The following is a 17,277-nucleotide window of genomic DNA, read 5'->3' as shown; positions in this document are numbered from 1 at the left end:
CCTATTCTATGAACTGGTGTGAGTGTTTATGAAGGACAATGTTCCCATCCTCTGAAATCTCTTTGGAGGTTTCTGTGGGGATGCTCAAGTGAGCAAAGCAAGGGGTTTACCTGGAACAATCTCTCTGGATCCATTTCTTCACAGCTTGGGATGGGAAATCCAAGTGTCCTTGCAGGGAGTGTCTCCCAAAACCTGTGAGTTCCTGGGCACTCCTCACCAGACCATGGGTTGAGCTCGATGGCCTTGGAGGTGTTTTCCAACCTGAGTGATTCCTGATGGTTCTGCCGGGGCAGATAAGGAATTTAGAGGTGTTTAAACATCATCTCTGTGCAGGTAGAAATGCCTTTGCTTTTCCCATGGCCTCAGTCATGGACACACCAGGACGGGACCACGCTGTTGTGCCGAGCACTACAGGGAGCAGATCAACAACAAGGTGTAAGAGACGTGTTCCGCTCCAAAAACACGGCTGTGGTCTGAGCAGCAACCCCTGCAGCAATTGTGAATGAGCCAAATTCTGCCCTTAATCACACATCCACGGCCTTCTGTAAATCGGGGAGCAGACACAGAGGCTGAGGTGTCATTGAGTGGTTGTTTTGGGCCAGGAGCTTGCGTGGCCGCCTTTGATCCTCTCTCCTAAAGGGGCTCAGACTCTCAGTTGGTTTTCCAGCAGAACTGAAGCCTTGCAGTAGGTTTAATAAGCTTCTGGATAAATGCAGCCACCTCGTCCCATCAGCTGTAGCTGCTCTGGAGTTATTCCTGTGTTACAACAACTCCGGTGAAATCAGAGCTCAGCCCTGGCTGCAAACAGGCACCAGTGTCGGGAAAGGGAACTCTGGAAGTGAACAACCTCCACATGCTGGGGAGGTTAATGCACCCTGAGCCTCTCTTGGGTCCATACCCAGCCTAGCAAAGCCCTGTAGGGATGTAGGGATGTAGGGATGTAGGGATGAAATTCCACTTGGATTTCTGCAATGGTGCTCCAGAATCGCAGCTTGTTTCTAGATATTATGGCTTGAAAGATAACGTTACAAAAATAAACCCCTCGTATCAGCCATGAAACCATGGATCCTTGAGAATACTCACGCTGGAGCTGCTGAGAAACGTTCTTGTCATCCCAGTGCAGTGTTAACTCTGGTTCCTAAGCCCATCAATATGCACTGAGTAATTCACTGCTGTTAAGTTTAGGAGAAACATGTAGTTAATGCATTTAGCCCACAACCTCCAACTGCCTCCCATGCCCCCCGGGGAATCTCTTCCCTCTCCCAATCCTGCAGCATCCCCACTGACAACTCCTACTCAGCTATGCACTGCCAATGGAAACAGCTGTGACAGCTCCAAACCGAAAATGGGACTTGTGCAAATGAAATTCAGTGTAGCAGCAGAAGAAAGAACCACGGGGCTGCTCCGCTGCTTTTCCGCCCCGTGGGCCCTGCTCCTCCAGATCGTTCCTTCCGCAGCGTCCACGAGGAGCTCGTTCATCACCATCATCATCATGGTGGGGATAGAGAAGGAGAGAGCCAGGTGGGAAATGAAGAAATGGAGCTGGAGAATGGCAGAGAAGCCTTCAGCCACCTGAGCACTCCTGCCCTCACCTGGGGGAAGTTTAAAGGGCTTTTTTTGGGTGCTGCTCAGGGCAAACTGAGGCATCTTCCGGAATGAGGCTGATTTCAGCCGAAAGCCTTTCCTTAAATATAATCTTCCTTTTGGATCTCCAGGACAAGGGGAATAAACAGCCTAAAATCCAAGGCTGAGCTATTGTTTTCCAATCTGTTTTAGCCTTCATCTTGTTGGCAGGCTGCTTTAGAAAAGCAAAAGGTTAATGAGCCAATGTGCAGTGGGATTATTGCAGTAAAGATGACAGTGAACCAGTAATTACTAATTAGATGCAGTTTAACAGGAGGAACAAGTGAAATCTCCTCTTCACCAACTGTCAATAATTAGCAGATTTGGTGAGGTTGAAATGTGTCCACAGTTAAAAGGCTGATTTTTTAATGAAATGGCACTTGACAAAAGAGCTGTGTGGAGGTCACAGCCATAGCCCTCGAGACGCTTCCCCATTCCATACTTAGGAGGGAAATCAGATGCAATCCAGCAGGGGGTCCCCATGGAACCATCCCTCCCTTGGGATTGCTTTGCACGGGGGGGAGGGGAGCAGGAGGGATTCTCTGCAGTAATTTTGTCCAAGTTGGATGAGAAGCCAGGGAAGGGATTTGCCAGCTGCCATGGGGAAAAATGTTTGAGAAGTGAGAAGTTCTGCTTTGCTTCTGGGGCTGGGGAACGGTTTCCTGGGAGTCTGGGAACCCTTGGGATGGAGGCTGGGCTTGGAAGGAGCTCCTCTCAGCAAAGAAGTGGCACGAGGTCCTGAAGGGCTGGCAGGAGGTTGGAAGCTCAGTGGGAAGTGTCTCCCAAAGACTGCAGAGGATTCAAGCTGTGCCTCGGAGGTTGTTTCCTCCTGCTCCACCAGTGGCTTCGGGAGCACCAAGAGGTTCATCTGAGGTTCCTCTCCTGAGTGCTGACCCAGCTTATCTTCTCTCTTATCTTCTGGTTTATCTTCTGGTTTATCTTTTTGCCTTTCCCTTGTTGACGAAGGCAGGAGAGTCTTTGTTCTCCATGTGGACCTCAAATGAAGAGGTGGTCCCAGGGGGCTTCTTTAATGCCTGTAAATGATTTATTTGAGCAAAACCCCCAGGATTTACATGGCAGCGAGTGGCTGAACACTGACATGGCTCAAGTAGGACTTGAGGGAAAATCTGAGGTATCTGGGAATGTGTTGATGCCCTTTCTGGCCTTCAGATGAAGGATGGTGGTGCTCAGTGAGGTGTCTGGTGTTCCTTAGTAAGGATGGACTCACTCCTGCAGAGGCTGGACAGTGAGTGACCCTTCCAGAGCATTGTGCTGCCCCTGGAAAGGTGAAGTGGTGGGAGAGGAGGTGACGTTTGGGCACAGCAGGGCGGTGCTGCCATGGCTGCACACAGAGCTGGCACAGAACTCAGTGTGAGTTGCCAGCCCATCTTTGGTAAGAAATAAAGGCCTAAGGAAGTCCTAAACTGTACCTCCAACCCCAGTAGGATCGCCATGAGACCAAGTGCTCAGTTGTGCTGTCTCATTTCCTCATCAGGACCAGAGGAACAGCCTCAAGTTGTGCCTGGGGAGGTTTAGGTTGGATTCAGGAAAAAATTCTTCCGCAGAAGGGTGGTCAGGCACTGGCACAGCTGCCCAGGGGGAGTCCCCATCCCTGGAGGGATTTCAAAGCCCTGTGGATGTGGCACTTGGGGATGTGGGGCAGGGGTGGCCTGGGCAGTGCTGGGGATGGTTGGAGTCTGTGATCTCACCACACTTTTCCAACGTGAGCAATTCCATGGCTCTGTGCAGAGATGGCCCCTCAGCCATGGAGCACAGCAGGAGTCCTCACCCCTGCATCCCAAGGTGACCCCTGAAGCTGCTTCCCAAGGGAAGAGCAGGGAGCCTGGACCAGCTGAACAGCCACTTCCTTGGGAAGGTTCCCATCTCCCTTGGTTTGAGACAGGATTATTTCACCATTTCTCCCTTCCTCTCCTGCTCTCCCCACCCCTGGGCAGCTCCTACCAGAAGCTGATGAGTTCCTGGCTCCTTCCCCCCTTCCCAGGTTTTCCTTCACCTGCTCCAGCTGCTGGCACAGGGATCACAGCCCTGAGATGTGTTTCCCAAGGATACAGACTCCACACACCACTCTCCCTTGGCCCCACCCTTCATTCCCTCAACAACTTTTAGCTTCCTTCCAATTGCACCGCACAGGAAAGCAGGAAAGCTGCTTCCAGGAGTCTGCCAGCACAGAGGGAGCATTACTGGGAGGATTTCGGTGGCCTGAACTGGTTTGGTTGGGTCTGTGGTTGTGCTCAGGCTTGGAGGGAGATGTTCCAGGGGCTGGAAGGGTCTCTGCAGAGGATGGTGAGGAGCTCTTGTTCGTTATCACGGGAGCTGTTGGTGCTGTTCCTGTGCTCTGTAGATGTCCGTGGACCATTCCCAACCCATCACAGGTCTCCTGCACAGGTTCTTCTGTCAGGAGCCATCTCTCCAGTGGAAGCTGTCCCAGCCCATGGCAGAGGTTGGAACTAGATGGTCTCCAAGGTCCCTTCCACCCCAAACCATCCTGTGATTCCATTTCATGATTCTGTGATGGGCTCTTGCCCCAGTTCCTGCTCCCACCTGCAGTTTCTCTCTCTGGCATCACCTCCACCAGCGGAAAGAGACCTGGAGCTGGATTTGCTTTAGACCTTGCAAGGTCAGACCACACTCCATGGGATAAACTCCAGGTCAGAGTGACAGCAGAGCTTTTCTGGGAGCTCAGGTGCGTTCAAGGCAAGGACAGAGGCAGGTTCATGTGATCCAAACCTCCTCGAGGCAGTTCAGAGCATTCCTAGGTGAAAGTATTCCCAAAGGACACGGGGAAGGATGCCAGGCTTAGTCCTCTCCTCCCCGTCCAGCAGTGCTTTGTCCTGAGCTGCTGATCCAGCAGCCTCCAGCTGCCTCCTGCTTCAGGGATGGCTTCAGGTCAGAGTCTGGTGCTTCTGCAGGGACCACACAAGGCAAACGTTCCAGACTCTACATGGCTGGGACATTCCAGTCAGGAAAACCCCCACATTCTCCTTTTCACATCGTAACTCCTCATTCCCACCATGTGAGGCTCTCTTAGGCTCTCCTTCTGGGATGCAGCAGATGTTGTGTCCCTGTAATTCCCTTCTGCCTGCTCCACCTGGTGGACTTCCAGATGCAAATCCTTGGTGGTGATCCCACAGAAGCAGCACCTGCCTTGTCCCAGGGCCACCCCCATTTCCCAAACTCATGGGAAAGCTCTTCCCTGTGGTGCCCTTTGGATTCGTGTCCCGGCACAAGTGAAGGTCCTCTTGACCAGGAGAGAAGGAAGCAGTTTGGCAAAGCAAAGAACGTTTCTGGATCACGGCATCTCCCATTTCCATGTCTTTTTTTTCCCCCACTTCTTCCTGAAAATCTCAACATCAAAGCATTTCCCTGGTGCTCTGGGGGCTGGGAGATCTCGGTCACTTCTTCTGGGAGCAAATGTCTGTCATAAAATCATGGGATCATGGAATGGTTTGGGTTGGGAAGATCTTAAAACTCATCTTGTTCCACCCCTGCCCTGGGCAGGGACACTTCCCACTGTCCCAGGCTGCTCCAAGCCCCAATGTCCAACCTGGCCGTGGACACTGCCAGGGATCCAGGGGCATTTCCACGGGGAAGGGGAAGAGGAGCAGGAACAGGAAGAGGAAGGCTCTGACCTTCAGGGACTCCATTATCCGTGCTTAGGAGCCCCTGGGACACCTCAGGCTGGTTACATTTCCACCTGCTCCGCCTGTTTGGGTGCTTTTTGGGCTCGGTGACACCTCAGGGCTGGGGAAGGTCACGAGTGAGCAGAGCCCTGGTGGCTCTGGGGCTGTGCCTTTGTTCTCCCTTGGCTCCCTGTCCCGCAGGCTTTCATTTGTGACCCAGCTGGTTTTCGATGGCCGCTCCTGGCAGGGCTCCTTTGTTTCCCCTCCAGCAGCACTCAAAGGTGCCGAACATTTTCCAGGCTCTGGCCTTGAAGGGCCGGCGTGGGGCGGCCGGGCCGGGCGGTGCCGGGCCTGAGCCGCGCTGCGCTGTGTGGTCAGCGTGGCTGTGGGAGCCGGGACCCCTCTGCAGCGCCCAGGGGCTCCGGCAGCGCTGTCAGACGGGATCTGGTTTCATGTTTATATCCCTGGCCCTGGGAGACAGGTTCAAGTATGTAAACTATCCCCCTGCAAGCGCAGGCTGCTGCAGGTGTGTGGGTGCTGGTGGGCATAAAAAAACATTCCTGACACCAGCTCTTTTGAGGAGTCTTCACCTCCTGATGGCTATAAGCCATTAGGAGTCAAAAGAAAGAGCTGACATCCGACAAGTCCGGATAAACAGCTAAACATTAACCCTTAGAGTGGCTCGAAAAACAGACTTAAAAGGCTCTTTGTGGAAAGAAGCCATTTTTTTTGCAGGCCTGTTAATTGCTGTCTTTCTTCAAGACACCTTTCAGCAGCACCTACTGTAAACAGAGGGGCTCCTCCCCAGCACTTCCCCCAAGGATTCCTGCCCTGCCCTGGCCATTCCGCAGGGCTCCGGTGGCTCCTTGGCTTTGCTGCTTCACTCTGGGCCCGAAAGTCAAGTCCTTTCCCCTCTTCTGCCAGCCCACCCTGAGCACTCAGTCCATTTTCTGGGAATCATGGAACATCCTGAGCTGGGATGATGAATGATCCACAAGGATCACCGAGTCCAACTCCTGGCCCCGTACAGGAATCATTAATATCTGAAAAGTCCTTTAATACCATCAAGCCCAACCATTCCTAGTCAGAGGCCTCTTTATCTGGTTCACCCCCAGGTCTTCCCTGTCTGTCTCCTGCCTTAGCCCTCTCTTGTCACACAGGGTTCGATTTGTCCTTTTTGGTGTATTTGGAGTTATTTTGGCTCATCTGAAACAACTCTGACTGCTCCAAGAGGTGCAGGATACAAAGGAAGGCAATCAGTTGTCCAGACTTGCCTGCTTGGGGCTGAGAATGCCTTATTAATCACATCTCACAGATATAATTATCTGTAATTGCTTTTTAAATCATTTGGCTCCAGCAGCCTGTTCCTAGTGAGGCTGGTGGTCTGTGAGAGAAGGAAATGTGCAGGAGGTTGGAGTCTTGAGGAACTTGCTCAGCTTCCTTAAAGCACCGAGAGCATCCCCAAATCCCGATCTCCCATCGTGGTGTTTCTCCTCAATACCAGGAGCATTCAGGGGTTGATGTCTTCAGCAAACAGCAAGAAATTCTTAAATTCTTTCTTCCTTGACAGAGCTGCTGGAGGAATTCCTGCTAGAATGGACCTAGGAGCTCATTTTCATCCAAAGGGAAACCTTTTCGTAATGTCCACATTCCACAGTAGGGCTTTTTTTCTCCCAAGAGAGGAGAGTGTCTTTGTAGGTGCTTTTCATTCCAGCAAGGATGAGGGGTTGTAACCAAACTCTGCAATTTTGGGAGTTCTCAACGCCATATTTGAAGTGGGCTCAGTGAATCCAGTGAAGTGAAATTCAGTGAAGTGAATCCATTGGCTCAGATGTTCCCAAAAAAGTCTTCATCCCATAATGTGAAGGTTCTTCTCCCAGGAAGCCAGGGAGAAATTTCTTTGGCCCTGTCCTGAGGAAGGTCCTGACCGGGTGAGGCCACGTGCCCTGAGGTCACCACGCAGCTGCCCCTGCCCTGTACCAGCCTAAAACCTTTCTGGAGCTGGTGTGGAAATGAATTCATTGTGGTAAATGGGATTTAGCCCAGGGACACTCACGCCACCCCTTCCACACTGAGCAAACCTCTCCAGAGCAGAGAGGAAAAGGCTCAGCTCCTGCAAAGGCCTTTGGTGTCTCCTCTCTCTGGAACACAGACAGAAGGAACTTTTTTTGATCTTGATATTTGAAATCTTACGGTCTCAAAGCTTTTATTTGGGTTTTTTTTGGTGGCTTTGGTGGCTTTGAGTTTTCTGGCGCTGTGGGCACCCCTCTGCTTTCCCAGAAACTCTCAGCTTCAAACTCGCGACTTCGCGATGAGTTGGAGCTGGTGCCGTGCTGGGGGTTGACCTTCCAATTTTTATAAAGCTGGGAGTGCTGAGGGTCTGAGAGCCCTGTGGGCTCAGCATTAACCAAACCCACCAAAAACCTCAAACAGAGGCTTTGAGACCACAAGATTTCAAACAGCAAGATCAAGAAGAATTCCTTCTGTCTGTCAGATGTCACTGATGTCACCTCGAGGCTCCAGAAGGGTCCCTGTGGGACACGGGGAGGTGAGAGCAGGAGTGCTCCTGGGGGATGGTTTGGGGATGACCACGGGGCTGGAGCTCGGGAGCTGTTGGGCTGCTCGGCTCCAGGACAGGCTGGGACACGCAGGGGATGGGGGTCACCTCCCAGCCCAGGTGTGGGGCTGTTATCCCACCTGCTGGCTCTGTTACCATCCCTGTTATCATCGCTCGTTCCCCAGCACCGCACACACGCTGGGCAAGGGGAGCTCCCTGCTCCAGCCACAAGTGCCACATCTCCCCCCTTCCCACCTGATTCAATGTTCAGGTCTTGGCTTCGTATTTTTCCTCAGAGAAGTTGTGCTGTGGTAGTTTCCCAAAAGTGAGATTAAAAACTCCCGCCCTTGATTACAGAATCGTGAAATTAGGTTGGGAAAGACCTTTAAGGTCATCAGCCATGAACCCAGCACCACCAAACCACAGATCCACGGGAACATTTAGGCTGGAAAAGGCCTTTAAATTCATCAAGTCCAACCGTGAACCTGCCCCTGCCCAGATCAGTGATGCGAGGAAGCTGCAGTCCCACAGCTGCCCCTAAACCCTGAAATCTGCTCTGCTTCAGGACAATCAGTTGTTCCCATTTAAGCTGAGGGCAGGAATATCCCTGGCAAACATCCTGAAATGGAAAACCCTCAAAAGCCAGAACAGCCAAACACACCAGAACAGCCAAATAGTCCAGAACAGCCAAATATTCCAACTTTCCTCCACTTTTATTGGCTGAAGAAGATGTTCTGGGAAGACAGAAGGGAGGCAGGTGCTGGTAGTCCAAGCATCCATGGCAAAAACAAGTCCCCTGTCAGCTCGTGAGTAGAACCCTGGAATCATGGAATGGCTTGGGTTGGAAGGGACCTTAAAAATCCTCTCATTTCTCACCTGTCCTACAGGAAGCTGGAGGTGGGTGCTGGTGGCCAAAGCTTCCATGGCAAAGAAAAACCAGAAAAATCCTCTGGAATGGATAAATCTCAGGAGCCAGAACAGCCAAATATTCCACAACGGCCAAATATTCCGACTTTCCTCCATTCCTCCAGGAAAATGGAGATGAATTTCAAGCTCTGGTGCTTTTTAATTCCCCCTTCTCTGTGTCCAGCCCAGGGTGAGGCAGCAGCCCTGGGATCCAGCTCTGGTGGAAAAGTGCTGACCACGGGTCCTGTCACAGGCAAAGCATTTCCATCTTTTCTCCCTTCTTTGGGACCATAAAAATGGAGGAAAGTCAGAATATTTGGCTGTTGTGGAATATTTGGCTGTTCTGACTCCTGAGATTTATCCATTCCAGGAGATTTTTCTGTTTTTGCTTTGCCATGGATGCTTGGGCCACCAGCAGCCACCTCCAGCTGCTGTAGGGCAGGAGAGAAATTAAATGATTTTTAAGGTCCCTTTCAAGCCAAACTATTCCATGATTCCATGATTCTACTCTCGAGCTGTCAGGAGACTTTCCATGGTTTTGTGAAAAACATTTTTACTAAATACAACATTTTGTATAATGAAAACTGAACATTTCTTTCAAAGACAGGGCTCAAAAGGACTTGAGAGAGACCTGAAATGAAGAGAACTGTACTGGTCAACTCTTAAATTCAAGTTTTATTATTAATTTGAAGAAAAAGTTCACAAAATTCAGGTTTCTCTCAAAATTGTGTCCCCCAACTCTGTGATTTGGGCAGAAAACTGAAAATCAATCATTTATAAATTATTAATTTGTGGTTCAGTCATGAGAACATCTCCCACCCAGTGTGTCCAGTTTTGGGGCACGGAGGGATTTCAACTGAGTAGAAAAACTGGGAAGTTGTCAGAAAAGAGCTTTAGCACCAATATTGCTGAGGAGAAGCAGAGTTTTGTCTGTCGGTTTTAACAAAACTGAGCTGATAACAAAGCTGACTTCCATGCAAGTCGGACACTTGCATGGGAAGAAAATTTCTGGCAGGAGAGAGCTTCTTGGGGCAGCAAAGGGTTAAATGCAGAGCTGGAATTCTGGATTTAGGAAAATGCCAACCGTGGGGGTGGCTGGAGCAGGGCATTGAGAGGTCCTGGAGCTCCACAGCTGCTGGGACCCTGGAACCAGAGGCTGGAGATCCTTTGAAAAATATTTTCTGTGCTATAACCAAAAGGGTTTGGGGGCATTTCCCAAATTCTCTCACCTGCCAGGTCACCTTCACTTGGCTGCAGGTCTGTAACAATTCCGAGAGAAACTCCTCGGCAAACACTGCTGTCCTCGTCTCACTCCTCAGGGGTCGATCCTTGGGGGGCACTTTAATGGTTTGGGTGGGATGGGACCTAAAAAACCATCGAATTCCACCCCCTGCCGTGGGCAGGGACACCTTCCATGGGCTGGGACACCTTCCATGGACATCTTCCATGGACACCTTCCATGGGCAGGGACACCTTCCATGAGCAGGGACACCTTCCATGGACACCTTCCATGGGCAGGGACACCTCCCATGGACACCTTCCATGGGCAGGGACACCTCCCATGGACAGGGACACCTCCCATGGACACCTTCCATGGACACCTTCCATGGGCAGGGACACCTCCCATGGACACCTTCCATGAGCTGGGACACCTTCCATGAGCACTTTCCATAGGCAGGGACACCTTCCATGGGCAGGGACACCTCCCATGGACACTTTCCATGGGCAGGGACACCTCCCATGGACACCTTCCATGAACACCTTCCATGGACAGGGACACCTTCCATGGACAGGGACACCTTCCATGGACACCTTCCACTAGGATAGGTGCTCCAAGCCCCATAACCCAAGGGGAACTGGTCAGTGACCCGAAATGCCGCTGAGACATGCACAGATTCATGGGGCAGGATGGATCCATCCAAAGGGGCTGGGAGAGCTGGTGGAAGGACTCACTGCGACCTTTCCATCATTGATCAGCACTCCTGGATAACTGGGAATGTCCCAGTTGATTGGGAATGCAAATGGGTGGGGCCCTCATGACAAGAAAGGGGCTGGAGCCTGTCCAGGGAAGGGAATGGAGCTGGGAAGGGGCTGGAGAATTCCTGAGGGAGCTGGGAGGGGGCTGGAGAATTCCTGAGGGAGCTGGAAAGGGGCTCAGGCTGGAGCAAAGGAGGCTCAGGGGGGACCTTGTGGCTCTGCACAAGTCCCTGACAGGAGGGGGCAGCCGGGGGGGTCGGGCTCTGCTGGCAGGGAACAGGGACAGGAGGAGAGGGAACGGCCTCAGGCTGGGCCAGGGCAGGCTCAGGGTGGACAGCAGCAGGAATTTCTCCATGGAAAGGGTGCTCAGGCCTTGGAAGTGCCCAGGGCAGGGGTGGATTCCCCATTCCTGGAGGGATTTAAAGCCCTGTGGATGTGGCACCTGGGGACTTGGGGCAGCAGTGGCCTGGGCAGTGCTGCGGATGGTTGGACTCTGTGATCTCAGAGCTCCTTTCCAGCCTCAAGGATTCCACGGTTCCATGGTGCCACAGCCCTTCCTACACCTGGCTGAGCTTCCCGAGGGCCTGCAGAGCCTGGCCCTGCCCTTGGCTTTGCTCTGGTGACCAAAGGCCCAGCAGGAGATGGCTGAGAGCTGCTGGAAGGGCCAGGAGACCCTTCCCAGGCTTCAAAGGAGCCAGCAGCACCTCTCCCCGCTGGCAGCAGCAGAAGACACAGTGACCATCCTGGTCCTCCCTTCCCCCAGCCCGGAGCAGCATCCGTCGGTCCCCATGACCCTCCCCCTCCCAAAATTGGCTGCTTTCTCCCTTCTTCTTCCCCCCTCCTTTTTTTTTGGCTGAGTGATGAGCTGTATGCCAAATCCATCTGCTCCTGTCTCCCCTAGCTGCCTTCCATATCGTTCCAGGATCCCTGGCAGCGAGCCTAGACCTATCTCTCTCCCTGCACTCTCCGGAGCACATTCCTTTCTACACCTTTTCCCGAGCTGGGATAGAAATGAGTATCAACCCCAAACAAAAAGCATCTGCTTTCTGCCTGCTGCTGCCTCACCGGCCGCGCCTGCACGTTACACCCGTGTCAGCAGCCATGCAAAACACACACAACCCCCCGCTCGCATCCAACAGGGACCGACTGCCGGGATTTGGGGCGCCGGGAGCTCCCCCGCGCCCGCTCCCGCGCCGGCTCCGCAGCACCAGCTGTGACCACCGCACCATTTGTTCCTCCAGCCCACGCCAGCACTCGGAGCCAGTTCTTTATCACCCCAATTAGCCTTGTCTGAGCTGATGAGAGGAGAGAGGCTTCCACTGCAAGGCAGGGATGGGGGGAAGAGAGCTGGGGAGCCGTGGGTACCCGGGCGGCGGTTCCCGGCTTTGTTCCCTGGCAGGGATGGATTTCAGCAGGTCAGGGGCACCGGTGCCATCATTGCTGCCATCCTGCCTGAGCTACCTGCGGGCTGCTGGTCCATAAACAGGTGCTTCATAAGGTCAGGGCACAGAGTTTCTTGGGGTTTTCCCCCTTTTTCCCTTGTGCTCTTGGCTGTCTGCCGGAGGGAAAGGAGCATCCTCAGGCTTCACCTGCTCCCGGGTGCTGGGATGGGCTGTGGTTCATCCCAGCCACGTTTCTGGATGAGCTGGGAGGTGCACCCTGGCTGTGTCCCCAGTGAGGATCTCCCTGGATCAATGGCAAAGCTTCCAGTGGCCTCACAAGGCGCTGAAGGAGTTTCCCCATCTCGTTAGAGCCTCTCCCGTGTTGGATACCAAGCTGTCAGTGCAGCCAGCAGCCCCAAATCCTGGGGTTTGCCCCAGACAACCCCTCATAGCACTGTCTGGGAATGGTGCTTCCCACCCCGGGTCTCTCAGTGCTGCTGTGAGCTCTGTCCCTCCTGGGCTTCTCCTGGATTCATTGCTGAAGGCCTTTTCCTGCTGACACCCCAGTGCCATCATCCCAAAGCCAGGGAGGGGATCCATCCTTTGCCCTGGCACAGATAGAACTGGGAAGAAGGGGACAGACATGATTTGACCCCAGTCCCACGCTGAGCACTTGGTTTGAAGGGACAAAGTCCCCTGTGTGGGACAGTGGGACAGGTCCCATCAGTGTAATCCCACCAGGGAGGAACCTGCTCCTCAGAGCACCCTCCAAGGCAGGTGCTCCTTCACAGAGGGCTTCCCAGCGTGGCCGTGACCGTCACTGGGGCCATCTTGGAAGCTGAGACACCAAAATCTTGACAAGGAACTGTGGTCTCCACATGTGTCTCACAGTTCCATGGCCAGGGGAAGGTTGGCTGAGCAGGTCCAGGATTCTGGACAGCTGGAACAGCAACCTACACCAAAATGGGTGAAATTACACTTTCCAACAAAAAAAAACCTAACAAAGGAGTCAAAAGCTGACCAGGTGCACAGTAGGGTTGTGATTTAATGTTGTCTCGACACCTGTAACCCCCCACCTTCTCCCTGTTCTTCTCCATCTGGTTTCCCAGTGGGAGGAGCAGGTTCCTCCCGATGGATTTCTGAGTGGCTTTCCCAGTTTCCTGTATGTGTCTCCTTGGTGCAGATGCACCCCTTGGAGCTCCAGAGGCTCTAGAGCAGGGTTTCAATCCCTGCTTGATTAAGGTCAGCCAGAAGGAGACCTGCAGAGGTGACTCCAGTTCAACCAGTCACCCCCAGTTTCTCCAACATCTTCCCAGGCTTCGGGAAGGTGCTTGGGTTTGGTATCACACAGCTCCAAAGGCCTTAAGAAAAAGCCCTCAGAGTCCATCGAGTCCAACCCTTCCCCAGCACTGCCAAGGCTGCCACTGACCATGTCCCCAGGTGCCACATCCATGTGGCTTTTGAACACTTCCACCTTAGGCACGAATTCCCAAGTCCTTCTGCTCAGCCACCACAGTCTGTCTCAGAACTATTCCCCTCCACCCCCCCCTTCCCAAACCCACCTCAGGCCCTTCTGTACAGCCTTGCCGTGGAGGAAGAACTCATCCCCGCTGTGGGGAAAGGAGCTGTTTTCCCCCTGCTCCAGGGGATGGAAGCTGGAAGGATCTACAGACAATTATCTCATCCCTTCCTTCCACCAAGGCAATCTCAGTTCTGCCTAAACTATTCTTGATGGGTTCCCTGTAATTTGTGCTGAAAACTTCCCACCACAGACGCCCCACACCTTCCCCGAGCAGTCGGCTGCGATATTTTGCTCTTCCCACCAGGATACTCTTCCTGCTGTTCAGCTTGGATCGTGCTTGCTGCTTCTTGAATTGTGTCCCAAGAGAGCGTGAACACAACACTGCTCCTTCCCTCTCCCCAGCCGCGTGCACATCCCACCGTGCAGCCCCGCCGCCTCTCGCTTCCAGGCTCGGCACATCCCCGTCCTCAGCGTTCCCCGCGGCTCTCAGAGCACGGATTCGGGGTCCACCAGGGCAGGCGTGACTTTCCCTGGAGCTCCCAGCTCTCCAGCTGCACTGGAGAGGGCGGGACTGGGGGGCCTCTCCGTTAGGTTTCTGTGGAGACTTCCCAGGAGCGGGTTGGGTTTGGGCTGCCCCATTTCCCAAGCCCTGCGATGGATGGTCAGCGCTGAACCACCCATTTCCAGGTGGAATTCATTCCAAAGCACAGAATCCCAGGATCACTGAAGTTGGAAAAGCCCTCTGAGATCGCTGAGTCCAGCCTGTGACTGATCCCCACCTTGGCACCACATCCAGCAATTCCTTGAACCCTCCCGGGCTGGCCACTCCTCTTCCTACCCAGGTATTTCCCTACTGGTGCTTGAACCCACCCAGCCCCAAAATCTCAGCGCTTTTCTGTCTGTCCCTGGCAGAAAAACCCCCACACAATGGGAAGAAAAGCTGCGTCAGAGCCAGGCAGAGCGGAGTTAATCCTCGCTCCGAAGGGATCCGTCGGATCCGGATCTCCTGCACCTTTCCCGGTGCTCTCCCGGCACAATGCTTCACTTTGTGCTGCAGCACTGAAAGGAATGGTGAAGTTGCTAATAATGGCACTAAAAGAAAATATGCTACATCTGTTATGGATAGCAGTACAAAATTAGCTGATCACACCTCTGACACCCAAGATGTCTTCACTTAAAATACTCGTTGGCTTTACTTTACATAATTTGCTGATTATATTTAAAAGAAATACAATTTTGCAATTACTGTTCTTTCTGGTGTGCTATCTATGCATCATTTTCTTTTTATGTTTATATATTTCTCCTTCATTAGTGCAGTCTGAAGGGTGATTAGATCCCTTCAAACATTTTACAGAGGTTAAACGTTGATTAAGATTTAATTATTACTGTAAATAGCTTGGAATGACATATGGTGCAAAAACCTGACATATGTGCATTTGAATAAATGAAGTGCTATTTCCCATGATGCTTCAGTAGCTGTTTAACAGCTTTGCTGAAGGGTTATGTTGCACCTCATGTTAAGATTGCTTTGATGTTATATTTTGTTGGGTTTTTGCAGCTGAAAGCTAAGAACAGTTTTTCCAGTTTTTAAAAACATTGAATATTTTAAATACCTAAATTGTTTTGCACAAATTTTTGCTAATTTGTCTAACTAGGTTAAACATTTTCAAAAGCATTTCGATTTTTAACGTGGGTTCCTCGCATTGTGTCAGCACCAGCGTGGGTTCAATGTATAGGGTTTCGAAAATTCCAGGCTTCCCGAGGTGCCCTGTCCCGGCTGCGAGCGGGGTCTTTGCTCGCTGTGGGGACCGGGAGCGCCACAGATCCCTCCTGGGAAGGCAGAGATTCCAAGTGATTTCAGAGCAAGGGAAAGCTCCGGGAGAAGCTGGTGGAGGGGAAAAAATTAGGAAAAGGATGGGAGATTTCCTGGAGATGGAGAAGGGGTTGGAAGGGTTTGGCTGCGAGGATGGAGCCGGACAAGGCCGTTCCCTCGTGACACCGCTCAGCCTTGGCTTTGCTGGGTCCAGCTTTGGGCACCGGATCCCTGCGAGCACCCCGGCTGCAGGGAAAGGCAGGGATGGAAAGCTGGGATGGGTGGGATGCGTTGGAGCCTCAGACACTCTATAATTCATTGAGCACTGCCAGGCAGCGAACGTGCAGCGTTTCGTGCGCTACAAACCCATCCAAATCGGGGGGGTTGGAGGCTGGAGCACAGCAAAGCACATAAAACACCAGGAAAAGGCGTGATTGACGTGGAATTATTCACATCTCCTCCTTCCCCACATTAATTGATCGATCCGTGGAGCTCCTGCCGCAGTGGCTCCGTTCTGATCCCGCTCCTCTTTGCCTCCACAGATCGAGACGTCTCAGCTGGAGCCAGAGATCGCCATGGCCACCACCAGTAAGACCGTGGTCTACAATAAAGGGTTGTAAGTGGAAGAGAATCAGCCCAGCCCAGAAGATCTGGGGAAGGAAGAAGGGAAACTCCAGATCCCGACTGGGAGAAAACGAACAACAACGACGAGATGAAATCATGGAGCTCGGTGGTAGGAACTGCTCCCGGCAGCCCGGGAGTGAATTAACACCTGCGGAGAACTGACACCTCACACCACTCACAAAGATTAATATTAAAAGTTTTAACCTAGCAACAGGAGCAGCAACTACAACGAATAAAACCACGTCGAAACACTTTAGAACTAGCTAACAAACTCAGAATCACTGGCACTGCATGGAGGGTGTTCAGGGGCGAGCTCACGTGCTCAGAGCTGACTGCGCAGCGCAGGCGTCACCCAGCACATCTTGTGTTCCATGGGAATCCAGTCTCCACGCTGATGCTGCATACCACCGGCTCTGTAGAGACCGAGGGTGCGTGGATGTGATTGATCAGGTGACTGGGAAGTGCCCGGTATTGATTTCACGCTGATCCCACCCCAGCCGCCGTGCGCTGAAGAGGAATTCCCGCGTCTGTGTGCCCAGCGAAGGGCTCAGCTGTGCCCCCTCCATCCATCCATCCATCCATCCATCCATCCATCCATCCATCCATCCCTCCTCCCCCTCCTCCTGCAGACGCTCCGGGTGGCATCCAGCCCTTCACTGTGAGACTGGCTGTCCCTGGACCCCACCACCCGCAATTCCACAAGGGCTTTTGCCTGGATTTCAAGGTCTGGGAAAGCCAAGGTGTCCCACGTGGAGCCTTGGAGCAGAAGTGCTGCTGGAGCTGCTCTGTGCCTTTGCACAGCCCTGAGCGGGGTTTGTCTCAGCCAGCACAGACCCTCTGGCAGTTGCTGATCTGAGGTGGTTGGCTAAGCCACACTTTGCTGAGCTGGTCTAAGGACAGGACGTGGTTTAAGTTTGGATCAATCCCCAGCTCGGCAGGCAGTTGGACAAGGATCTTTGCAGCCCCTTCCAACTGGAATTCCTCTTCTTCTCTTCTCTTCTCTTCTCTTCTCTTCTCTTCTCTTCTCTTCTCTTCTCTTCTCTTCTCTTCTTCTCCTTCTCCTTCTCCTTCTCCTTCTCCTTCTCCTCCTCCTCCTCCTCCTCCTCCTCCTCCTCCTCCTCCTCCTCCTCCTCGTCCTCCTCGTCCTCCTCGTCCTCCTCCTCGTCCTCCTCCTCGTCCTCCTCCTCGTCCTCCTCCTCCTCCTCCTCCTCCTCCTCCTCCTCCTCCTCCTT

At 52.8% G+C, this 17,277-nt stretch overlaps 1 protein-coding gene across 2 annotated transcripts in view; it reads left to right on the top strand.

Moving 5' to 3' along the window:
• The window catches only part of SFXN5 (sideroflexin 5), an 86,077-nt gene extending 69,761 nt beyond the window's left edge, over window positions 1–16,316 (top strand). For both annotated transcript variants that reach the window (XM_042021958.1, XM_042021957.1), the window contains one exon: window positions 15,964–16,316. In XM_042021958.1, coding sequence (XP_041877892.1) covers window positions 15,964–16,041 — 78 coding nt within the window. In that variant the 3' untranslated portion in view covers window positions 16,042–16,316. The remainder of the gene's footprint in view (window positions 1–15,963) is intronic.
• The last annotated feature ends 961 nt before the right edge of the window (window positions 16,317–17,277 follow it).

Source organism: Corvus kubaryi, unplaced genomic scaffold (assembly GCF_017639235.1).
Source record: "Corvus kubaryi isolate FWS band 111438036 unplaced genomic scaffold, C.kubaryi_AGA036_p1.0 37182, whole genome shotgun sequence".
NCBI classification, from domain to species: domain Eukaryota; kingdom Metazoa; phylum Chordata; class Aves; order Passeriformes; family Corvidae; genus Corvus; species Corvus kubaryi.
Note: the sequence above shows the minus strand (reverse complement) of the source record. Positions and strands in the feature narration are given on the sequence as shown.